We start from the raw sequence: 12723 nt of genomic DNA, 5'->3' as shown, positions 1-12723 counted from the left end.
AATCAAGAAAGCAGAAAACTGGGATCCCTGGGTGGTGCAGCAGTTTAGCGCCTGTCTTTGGCCCAGGGCGAGATCCTGGAGACCGGGGATCGAATCCCACGTCGGGCTCCTGGTGCATGGAGCCTGCTTCTCCCTCTGCCTGTGTCTCTGCCTCTCTCTCTCTGTGTGTGTGTGGCTATCATAAATAAATAAAAATTTTTTAAAAAAGCGGGAAACTCTAAGAGAAATTAGATATATAAATATATATTTTTAATATTTCTCTGTAGTTAAGAGATAAATGATGAGTAAAATAATTTCCAGAATTTTTTTTTTGCTCAGAAATGCAACCTACAGAAAAATGCATATATACTTGCACATGTACAATCATTTGTAACTTCTATAACCCTCTAAGCATGAATAAATCTTTATAACACCTGATTTATTATGAGATCCTGGGCTACCTTTTGAATCATCAAGGACAAATTTATCTTCAGTGTAATTTTGAATAGTAAATAGAATTACCTTATTCTAATTCTTTGAAAATGTGTAAATGTATATTACAAGCCTCAAATGACCAGAACATTTTTTTCCCTCATATCCCCCAAATATCTTTGTTCTTTTTAAAAAGATTTTAGGGGATCCCCGGGTGGCTCAGCGGTTTGGCACCTGCCTTCTACCCAGGGCGTGGTCCTGGAGACCCGGGATCGAGTCCCATGTCGGGCTCCCTACATGGAGCCTACTTCTCCCTCTGTCTGTGTCTCTGCCTCTCTCTCTGTGTGTCTCTCATGAATGAATAAATAAAATCTTAAAAAATAATTTAAAAAAAGATTTTATTTATTCATTCATGAGAGAGAGAGAGAGAGAGACGCAGAGACACAGGCAGAGGGAGAAGCAGGCCTGCTACAAGGAGCCTGATGTGGAACTTGATCCCACGATTCTGGGATCCTGACCTGAGCCAAAGGCAGACAGACGTTCAACTACTGAGCCACCCAGGTGCCCCAATATCTTTGTTCTTATTCGCCTCAGGTAAGTTTAACCCCTATTACTGAATCTCAATTGACATGAACATTCTAATTTGTCCTCAAAAACTATCTTCTTTCTCAATCATCTTAGGTAGACTCCAAAAATAACTGTAAATTGATGAAAATTTAGTTTTAGGAACATTCTCAAAGTTTCCACAGGGAGATGCCTGACTATTGTCTTCAAACAGCTGTAACAGAATGGGAATACAATGTTGCAAATCCTTGAGAATCAAAAGCCAAATTGCAACTAAGGAGTCTCATTTTGTAGTCACTCCTGTAAAACCTCTGCTCATGGTAGCACTTAGCTCTTGTTACCACAGATTGGAAGCTAATCAGACCTAGTCATTACAAAAGAGGAAGATCATCGAGGGACTTACTCCAAAATAATGATGGCTGGGTTATAAACTCCCCTTCCAATTAATTTTATTGTTTCAGTTGATGAAATTGGAGAAGTGAAATGAACCTGGAAAGAGTGAGCACTGTAACCGGCAGGAGCCACAATTCCAATGTCTGCAAACACTTCAAAAATGAAAGAAGATGCAAGATGCAGGATGCAGAGTTCTGGGCTTGAGGGTAAATGCTGAGGCCGAAAAACATCGACTGTAAAGGTTTTCGTTTTTCACATTCAATCAAATCGGTCTGAATATATTTCATTTCCTACTGTTAGTGAAATAAATCATCAAGCTAGAATCAATAACTCTAAAGTCTTCTATCAAATTTCTTCACTCACCTTCCATAGGGGTGTTGCTGTCTGGTCGATTTGCAAAGACAACATCCACATACTCCAGCTGCAGCCTCTGGAGGGAGCCCTTCAATCCTGGGAACAGAGGCAGGAAAAACACAAAAAGTATAAATGTAAGCACTATTAGAGATAGTTAAAGAGACTCTTAACTCCAGAAAACAAACTGAGGGTCACTGGAGCAGAGGGAGATGAGGGGATGGGGTAACCAGGTGATGGTCATTAAGGAGGGCACTTGATGTAAGGAGCACTGGGTGTTATATGCAACTGAGAAATCTCTGAACTCTACCTGTGAAACTAATAATATACTATACGTTAATTAATTGAATTTAAATACAATTTTAAAAAGATATAAAGTTTGGTTTCCTACAAAAATTTACTTTAAAAAAACACTATTAGTTTCAAAAAGATATTGAATGCAATGATGTATTAATTGGCCCCTAGAACCCTTAAAAAATATATCAGAGGCTGGCTGTCCTCAACAAAGAGAAGTCTTATAGGGGGGCACAGTCAGTTCAGCGTCTGACTCGTGGTTTCAGCTCAGGTCATGGTCTCAGGTTTGTGAGACTGAGCCTTGCATCAGGCTCCACACTCAGCATGTAGTCTGCTTTAGACACACACCCTCTCTCTGACCCACCCCCCTGCTGTCTTTAAAATAAGTAAATAAATCTTTAAAAAAAGTCTTATAATTTTCTCAATGATTTTAGTAGTCTTATCCCATTAGAAAACATCCTCAGTAATGATCTTTCACAGTGACTCATCTGTGGCAGTATCCAGAAGCAAAGTTTAGAATAAAAAGTAGCTAAGAGTTTCACTTCTTTCTTCTTGAAAAATGCAAATTGCCGTCATGTTATGAATAACTTAATGGGCTTACACTGGAATGGAATATATTTATTGCACATCAAAAACATTAAAATAGTATAAGTCAGAAACAAATGACTGCCAACCCCACCTTAATGCACACATGGGTTGTAACAGGAATAAAAGGATTGGCAAATGAAGGTTTTGCTGAACATTTTACTAATTGGAACAAAGTTTGAGGAAGCTTAAATATAGCTGAGCTCTACCATTTCTATTATTCCCTGTTCTTTGGGGAAGAAACGAAAACACTAGAAGCTAAAAAAGACTTAGGTAATGAGAACTTAAAAAAAATATGGAACCGATAATCTAAGTTTTAGCCCTATTTGGTCACATTCCTGTGAGAACTCAGAAAAAATGATTTCAGTAAAATTAATACATCCCTGAAATAGAATGTATTGTATATAATATTATGCAACCAAAAGGATGACAGTTCAAGAATCATCTTATCTCATTTCCATGAGGCATAGCACTTCCTTATCAGCCTAGTTAATTCCTCAGGAAGACCCGTGGTTTTTCTCTTTTTATTATAGGCATAAAATTAATTGCATGTTAAATGAGGCTCTTATAAATTTAAATTTGGCTCATTTAAATTTGATTTTTCAACCTGGTTTACCAGCCAGCCACAATTACTTTTCTGACAGGAAAATGAAGTGCTTGGATATAGTTCCGGAAATATTTTTCATTCATTGAGAAAGGACTGTCTGTGATGGTGGCTTGTTAAAAAGCAGCATTGATGAAGAATTTAAGGCAGACAGGTGTTACAAGGTCCAATGCCTGTTCTCAAAAAACGGCAGTGAATTTCAGGCCTGGGGTATCGCCAGCTCTTTCAAGGGGCTGCTTGAAATGAAATTTACCTTAAAAAGCACATTGATATGAGCCACTTTTTGGAAGCAATTATATGTATGGAGGAAGTAAGGGGAGGACAGAACAGCCAAACGAACAAATAATAGGGCATCACAGGTTGGAAAGTTTGAAAATCTGTACTCTTGCATGCTGTGTGATTCTACTTGGGTTATTTGGCACCCCCCCCTTTTTTTTTGGTGACCCAGGTCTCTAATCTGCAGCAGAGATAACAGGATCACTGCTCTGGAAGAGCAAATTAAACCAGCTGTCAAACACTCTGTAAGCACAACAGTCTATAGAAATGCAGTAATTACCATAGTGGTGCTCACATCTGGAAAGGTTCAGAAAGAGAGGTGCCAAACACTAAATGCTAAAGATTTTCACTGGACCTCCTGGTTTTGGAGAGTGGCATTTAGTGACAGTTCTGGCCCTTCCTGGTACTGGAAGCAAGTGCCCCCCCCCCCCCCTTCTGATAATGGCCCTATCTTCTAGTGTCTTTTCTGAGCAGCTCAGCATGGTCAGAAAGTAACAAGAAAAAGCTGCAGCTGGTTCGACCCCTTTGTAGTGCTGTGTGGTGACTTGAGTCATTTCCTCTCCCAGGCCCTGAGCATGGGCTAAATTCCAATATGATCCCCAAACTGCGCGGGGCCCTGGGGGTATAAAGATACATGGACACCGTCTTTCTCTCCAAGGAGCAAACAGTGTATAGTGAGAGCATCTCTGGCACAGGTTCATTTGTTCAAGGTAGTAACATCATGTGCACCCATAAATAATGGTTTGCTACGAAGGTCAGTCTTGCTGTTATTGGATGTTCTTCACCTCTTAATTCTTTCTCTGGAAGGCATTTTTTTTTCCTTGATATTTAAGCTGAGATTCAAGTATAGTCACAAGAGAAGATAAGAAATGATGGGCTATATCATGTCAGTGATCCACCTGAATTTCCACGATGACTTTGAAATGAAGTAGGAGATTGTGCCTTTAAGAGACTCTGCTCCCAACTTTGAAAATCTCAATCACATGACGTCTTGAAATACATGGTATAAATTCTGGGTTTTACTTTGAGATGGAACATCATTGGTGGGGGGCTGGGACATGAGGAGTTCAATAGGGGGAATGACATTATTGGATTTCCATTTTGAGCTGCTCATGGGTCTGCTGGGGATGACCTGGAGGAGGCAGGGGTGGAAGCAGGGAGGAAGGCCAGTGAGAGGTTACAGCAGCAGAGCAAGTGGGCCAAGTCAGGATGAAGCATTCAAATATGAGACAAACTGTGTAAGTAGAAATGGGGGGACTTGCTGGTGTGCTGGACAGAGTATGGAGGTCAAGAAATCAAAGACGACCCTTAGATTTTTGGCCTAAAAAATGAAGTGACTATTAGTAGGACAGGGAAGTCAGGGGGAAAGCAGATTGGTGGGAGCCACATAAGTCTGAGCAGCACATTAGTCAAGCACACAGAGCTCTTGGCAGTTGGATGGACCAGCCTAGCATTCAGAGGCAAGGTCTCTGTGCAGGTGAGGCAAAGGGTTTGGGATCCAGGGTACTAATTTGGGCTGGCTGAATGTGACTTTGCTGATGTCTTTTAGCCTCTTTGGGACTTGGTTTCCTCATCTATTCAAAGACAAAATAGAGTGAAATGATCTTTTGGCTTTAATCTTTCATGTGACTACAAACCAAATCAGGCACTCCTGCCCTTTCCCATTGGAATGCCTTAATCTTGCAGAAATAGCTAAATTGTAGCAACATAAAGACAAACTCAATAAATGTCTCCTTGAAAGCCATTTAGGGTTCATCTCCAATAAGCAAATAGTCACATTCGGCTCCACTTAGCAAATGTTTGTTGAACACTGGCTTGGGGCCAGGTATAGTTTTAAGTTACACATGCAAAAATGCAGTGACCATGGCTGCAGAGGGGCATCTGGGCAGCTAATCAGAACATAAGGCAGATAAGTGTGCCAGTGCGGTGAATGCACTTGCTGAAGGCACTTTTGACATGCGCCTTTTCCTCAGCACTAACCCTGTGTCTGTGGGAGTGAATATAGCAGAAGCAGGAGAAAAGGCTCCTTGTCCTTGAGAAGATGTCTGCAAGTTAACTGGCAATTCCTCAAAAGTCCATGGGCTAATAAATTATGTTATGTAAAGAAAACAGCTTTCAAGTAACTATAGTAAAAAGAAGTCTAAGTTCATTTTTCTTTTAGGTTCCGAAGATTAATAGGAACTGTATTGTTCATAAGGTAAACTTTAGTTCGATGTAAGCCTGTTTCATAGACATCTAAAGAAATATGCTCATTCCAGAAATTAAGCAGATTGGCATGGTCAGAAATGGATCAGGTGTTCAGTGTTGCCTGTTGAATGAGTAGAAACAAGGAAATTGGTAGCCTGGAGATTCCGCAAGGGTTCTATTCAAACATACTGTATCCACACATTTGCTTTCCTTTCTAGCTTGAAAAAAATGTTGCCTTAAACGAAGAACACTCTTTCTGTATATAACTTCCCAACTTCTCGGCAGACCTCTCAGTTATGACTCAAGATATATCTGCTTATTTTTTTTTTTATAAAAACTGGCTGTATTAGAATAACGTATGTGCTGCTCCTCCCATTGTGAAACACGGTTATCCTGAGTGGGCGATTTCAGTTTAGTATGAACATGGAACGCTGGGAAAGAATTTGTGGTGAAGCCATCTGTTAAGAAATTTAATCTTTCATTGAAAAAAATCATAAATTATATTTTAAAAATAAACATCCAGATAAGTTGAGATTGGCATTTGCCATTCACTGAAAAGGTCTAAGTAGTTCCTCAGATCATTTTCCTCTCCTACTCCTAAAATGATAGTGAGTTTATGTTTTCAATCACATAACAAAATGGTCATTCACCTCAAGGACAAATGTACACTCAGACACAGCCTCTGCCAATAAAAGCACACAGTTTACTTAGTCTTCTAATTTGACTTACCAACCTAATTCTATTCTTTCATATAAGATACTAAGGAAACTTGATCTGCTATATTTTAACACCGGCAAAAAACTGGGGCTTAACGAATGTTTGTAGAATGGCTGAATGAATAGACTTTCAGAGCTTGACAGGACCTTGGGATTCTAAATGGATATAGTAAACCTCCCGCTGTGAAATTTCTACCTCCGCCTTGTGAATCTAAGGAGCATGCTGTTCCTAACAGGATCTAAGTAAAGGACCTTGGGCTTACTGAAAAGGTCTTTCATATGATTTTTTTCAAAACTGCATTATGTGCAAGTCAAGCTCATTTTACACTCTGTAAACCAGCTCAGGTGGCCAAGGTCATCAGCACTCAAGTGGCCTGAACCCTACATGAATTGGACTTCTGTCTTGGCCTCTAAGAACACTTTCTAAATTTATTGTGCATAAGAATCTCTGGTATTCAGTAAGGTCACCTCCATCACAAAACAACTATCAGTGAAACCCAAGGATAATGATTTGTAAACTTCTTCAAACTTTGGGTCTAGAAATCTCATGTCCTCCCTTTTCTTTTCTCTACAAAATTCATTCAATTCTCTAATTTCAGCCTGCCTAGAAATATCCTTTCAGCTGATGCTCTTGGACTCATTAACATCTTTGTCTTTAGCTGAAACTATGAACTACTAAATAAACATACTAATAAATCATTCCAATTCTTTGGTCTCAAAAGCCTGAAGTTTTGTGTTAAAGTTTGAATCTGGGTCAGTCTGAATTTCAGCTGAACTGGTTTATCCATCCCAAGAGATTAGTTTTTAAGAGATTTCCTGACTTATTTAAAGGGACAGAGAATTTAAGATATTTCTGTTAAGTTCTTTGAGGCTAGGAAAAAACCGATTGAAAAGAGAGAATTTTGAAATTATGGACACACTGGTAAATATTAAAGCAATGGAGATTTAATAAAAGCACAGCAACCTTTTCTCCATCTTTCTCTCCTCGATTTTATGTTCTCTGTTGACTGACATCCTGAACCATTTCCTAAATCTCTTTTTGAATCAGTTAGATTAAAAAGAAAAGAGGGACAAGAACTTTTTAGGTAGCACACTGCTGCCTTGTTTTTCAGCTTGGTACAACAAGCTAATATGGATTATTTCTTTTTTGGTGGGGATGGCTATTTCTTATGGACAGACTTCATGGTAGATGACTCAAGTCACGTGGGCAAGTACTAGAGTAGGTAACAGTTTTAAGAGGTTTTACTTTGAAGGGATTTTGTTTGGGTTGGGAATTTGACTTTTTTTTCTCATGCTAGAATGAGCTTATGCACTGTGGTGGTCTTAGAATGTTACTTAGTAAAGGGTGCCCTTATTCGTGGTATGAAAACTAACAGTTGCACTATTAAGAATGATGATGATAATGATAAAAATAACATTTATTAAGTGCTTATTATGTGACAGATACTGTGCTCAATGTGAATTATCTAATTTTAGTCTCTGTATAGTAACATTGTGAGGTGGAATATTTATAGCCCATAGTATAACCAAGGAGATGGAGACTTAGTGAGGTTAAGTAACTTGCACAAAGTCCCCTACCTCATAAATGACACATTTGAAACTTGAGCCACTGTTTGGTTTCAAAGCCTAGTGCTTACAAATATATTAAAAGTTAGTGAAAAATACCAAACTCATACAAAAACTTTGGAAACTGATATAATTATTACTGTTAAAAATTATTTATAGATATGAAACATAAATATAAACATATTCTCCAAGATCTGGCTTCAAAAATCCCCATTTTTAATTAAAAAAAAATTTTAAAGTAATCTCTATGTCCAATGTGGGGCTCAAAGATCAAGAGTCACATGCCAGGTGAGTGAGCCAGCCAGGTGCTCTATGTTACATGACTGAATGCCAAAATTATTTTTTTTCCAGTGGAAGTCTAAGATACTTCCAAGTTCCCTCTATAGGTTAATAAAGATTTTTAACTTCTAAACTGCAATGATTGTCTTCAAATTCAACATTATCTTTCTTTTTTGAAAAAAGATTTTTATTCATTTATTTGAGAGAGAAAGAGAGAGAGAGAGAGAGAGAATGAGCAAGCACACAAGTGGAGAGAGGTGCAGAGTGAGAGGGACAAGCAGACTCCTTTCCCACTCTGCTGAGTGGGGAGCCTGATGATGTAAGACTTGGTCCAGGACCCTGAGATCATGACCTGAGTTGAAATCAGACGCTTAACCAATTGAGCCACCCAGGCGCCCCTTAACATTATCTTTCAGATTAGGTTCATGGGGAGGAAGAAAACTTCACAGTGAAATGACAGCCTGGAAGAAATTATTTGTAACACATGTCACTGACAAAGAGTGAACATTATTAAAAGAACTACTATACAAAGAACTACTGAAAATTAATAAGATCAAGAAAAGCTAATAACAACTCAAAAGAAAAATAGCTTAAGAACCTGAAAAGTTGGTTTCCAGAAAAAGAAGCATAAAATTATGAAAAGGAGTTCATACTCCTAGATAAATGAATGTATAACTAAACAAATAAAACCAGATCATCCATCAGATTGGTATATTTCTTTTAAGAAAATAATTTAAAATATGCATTATTCTTTGACCTAACAATGCTGCTTCCAGTACATAAGAATAGCCATTTGTATAATTCTTTATAATAAAAACAAAAAATAACCTACAAATCATGTGTATATGGATGCATATATGTCTAAAATTATTTAATTGTGAAAAAAAGTAAACTTTAGGTTAATATGTATAGCTTGATTCCATTGGTTTCATACTTATGTTCTTGTATTTATATGTAAGTATGGATAGATAGATACATCAATTTAACTGTGGGGACAAGTTGGGAAGGACATGTACCAGATTTTCACATTGTGGAATGATATGAGGTAATCAAATGGGAGGATTTCATTTTTTATGTTTAAAGTGGTGAGGTTAAGAGTACATCTCATGTTTTTATTGACTTTGGTATTTCATAAATGAAACTAATTTTAAAAAGAAGAAAAATCATCTGTCTTAATAGTTAATTATGCTCTAGAATTATAAAAATATTGGATTTGTATAGCCCCATTTAACATTTTTCCTTTATTACAACTAGTGCAAGTATAACACAAATGAGAAATACATAAAAATTCCTCACAGTTCTTATAATCCTCCCAAGGAAGTAGAGTAGTACTCTACTACATAATTGTTCTAGAAGACCATACTATGTTTATTTCTAGGCTCTACAAAGTTTTGAGTAACATCACAAAAGTAATGGCTCCATGAGTCAGTTTCTGAATAGTAATTTTTTATAATTTTTAAAATGCATATAACACCCTTTAAAAACTATCATAGTCTTGAAAAATTATATGCCAACAAAAGGGACAACCTAGATGAAATGGATAAATTCCCAGAAACATATAGCCTCCCAAAACTGAATCAGGAAGAAATAGACAGTTTGAACACACCAATTACTAGCAATGAAATTACACCAGTAATCAACACACAAAAGTCCAGGACCAGATGGTTTTATAGGTGAATTCTACTAAACATTTAAAGAAGAGTTACTACCTATTCTTCTCAAACTCTTCCAAAATGCAAAAGAGGAAGGAAAACTTTCAAATTCATTCAATGAGACCAACATTACCCTGATACCAAAACCAGATAAAGACACCACTGAAAAAGAGAAATACAGGTCAATATCTCTGGTGAACACAGACTCAAAAATCCTCCAGAAAATATCAGCAAACTGAATCCAACAATACATTTAAAAAAATCATTTACAACAGTCAAGCAAAATTTATTCCTGGGATGTAAGGGTAGTTCCATGTTTGCAAATCAATTAACATGATATACCATATCAACAAGAGAAAGGATAAAAACTGTATGATCATGTCAATAGATGAAGGAAAAGCATTTGACAAAGTACAACATCCACTCATGATAAAAACTCTCAACAAGTACGTTTAGAGGGAACATATCTCAACATAATAAAGGCCATATAGGAAAAACCCACAACTAATATTCTACACAGTGGTGAAAAACTGAGAGTTTTTCTCCTAAGCTCAGGGACAAGACAAGGATGTTCATTCTTAGCACTTTTATTCAACACAGTACTGGAAATCCCAGCTATGACATTCAGATAAAAAAAAGGAATAAAAGCCATCTGAATTGGTAAGGAAGAAGTAAAATTTGCAGACAACACAATACTATATGTAGAAAATCCTAAAGACTCCACCAAAAACTACTAGAATTGAAAAATGAATTCAATAAAGTTCTAGGATAAAAAATTAATATACAGAAATCAGTTGCATTTTTATACAATGATAAAGTAGCAAAAAGAGAAATTAAGAAAACTATCCCATTTACAAATGCACTGAAAATAATAAAAGTACCTAGGAATCAATTTAACTGAGGTGAAAGACCTGTACTCTGAAAACCTTAAAACACTGATGAAAAAAATTGAAGGCAACACAATGTAAAGATATTCCATGCTCACTGACCAGGAAAAATTTTGTCAAAACATCCAAACTACCCAAAGCAATCTATAGATTTAATGCAATTCCTATCAAAATATCAACAGCATTTTTCACAGAACTAGAATAATTCTAAAACTTGTATGGACCCACAAAAGATCCTTAATACCAAAGCAATCTTGAAAAAGGACAAAGCTGGAATTATCACAATCCCAGATTTCAAAATATACTACAAAGCTGTAGTAATTCAAAACAGTATGGTACTAGCACAGAAACAAACACACAGATCAATGGAACAAAATGGCCCAAAAAGAAATCCAAGATTATATGGTCAATTAATCTATAACAAAGGAAGCAAGAATATACCATGAGGAAAAGGATCTCTTCAAAAAATGGTTTTGGGTTAAAAAAAATGGTTTTGGGGAAATTGGACAGCTACATGTGAAGGAATAAAATTGTATTTATTACACCATACAAAAAAATAAACTCAAAATTTTTTAGTTATTTTGGAACAAATATTTTTCCAAAGAATATATGCAGATGGCCAACAGATACATGAAAAGATGTTTAACATCATTGATCATCAAGGAAATGCAAATCAAAGCCACAATAAGATGTCACCTCACACCCATCAGAATGGCTAAAATAAAAAATGCAAGGAAAATCAAGTGTTTGTGTGGATGTGGAGCGAAAGGAACCCTTTTGCACTGTTGGTGGGAATATAAACTTGTGGAGCTACTGTGGAAGAAAAAACATATGGGGGTTCCTTGAAAAATTGAAAATAGTATTACCATGTGATCTCGTAATTCTACTCCTGGGTATTTACCCAAGGAACGCAGAAACACTAATTCAAAAAGATAATACGCACCCCTATGTTTATTGCAGCATTATTTACAATAGCCAGCATATGGAAGCAATGCAGTGTTTCTCCACAGATGAGTGGATTACGAAGAGGTGATACATACATATATAATGGAATATGACTCAGCTATAAAAAAAATCAGTCTCACCCTTTGCAACAACATAGATGGATCTGGAGGGTATAACACTACATGAAATAAGGTCAGTCAGAGAAAGACATGATTTCACTTATATGTGGAACTTAAGGAATAAAACAAACAAAGAAAAAAGAGACAAATCAAAAAACAGACTCTTAAATATAGAGAACAAACTGGTGGTTACCAAATGAGAGGTAGGTGGGGGGGTGTGTAGATGAAACAGGTGAAGGGGATTAAGAGCACACTTATTGTGACAAGTTCTGAGTAATGCATGGAATTGCTGAATCACTATACTGTACATCTGAAACTAATAGGATGCTGTATATTAATTGTATTGGAATTTTAAAAATACAAATTTAAAATAAAACTTAAGTTTTAGCATACGTCCACACAAAAACTTGTACACACATATTCACAGCAGTATTATTCATAAGTCAAAAAATGAAAGCAACCCAAGTGTACATTACCTGATGAATGAACAAACAAGATGTGGTCTATTCATACAATGGAACTGTATTTGGCCGTAAAAGGAATGAAGTATTGATACGTATCACAACATGGATGAACATCATGCTAAGTGACAAAAGCCAGTCACAAAGTATTACATATTGTACGATCTCATTCACATAAAATATCCAGAATTAGCCAATTTATAGAGACAAACGTAGATTAGTGGTTGCCTGGGGCTGTGGAAGAAGGTAGGGAGAAGGTGGGAAGCGACTGCTAGTGGGTACTAGGTTTCTTTTTGGATGGGTGGAAGTGTTTTAAAATTGAATTTATGATGATGACTGCACAACTCTGCAGAACCAATGAACTGTGCACTTTAAGTTGGTAAACTTATGGTATACAAATTATATCTCAATAAAGCTCTTTTTAAAATGTCTT

The 12723-nt window shown here is 36.7% G+C and overlaps 1 protein-coding gene across 3 annotated transcripts in view; it reads right to left on the bottom strand.

Moving 5' to 3' along the window:
* The window catches only part of KCNAB1 (potassium voltage-gated channel subfamily A regulatory beta subunit 1), a 340450-nt gene that overhangs the window by 54414 nt on the left and 273313 nt on the right, over nucleotides 1–12723 (bottom strand). For all 3 annotated transcript variants that reach the window (XM_041734022.1, XM_041734025.1, XM_041734026.1), the window contains one exon: nucleotides 1732–1818. In XM_041734022.1, coding sequence (XP_041589956.1) covers nucleotides 1732–1818 — 87 coding nt within the window. The remainder of the gene's footprint in view (nucleotides 1–1731; nucleotides 1819–12723) is intronic.

The sequence above is a fragment of the Vulpes lagopus genome, chromosome 19 (genome assembly GCF_018345385.1).
Source record: "Vulpes lagopus strain Blue_001 chromosome 19, ASM1834538v1, whole genome shotgun sequence".
Lineage (NCBI taxonomy): Eukaryota > Metazoa > Chordata > Mammalia > Carnivora > Canidae > Vulpes > Vulpes lagopus.
Note: the sequence above shows the minus strand (reverse complement) of the source record. Positions and strands in the feature narration are given on the sequence as shown.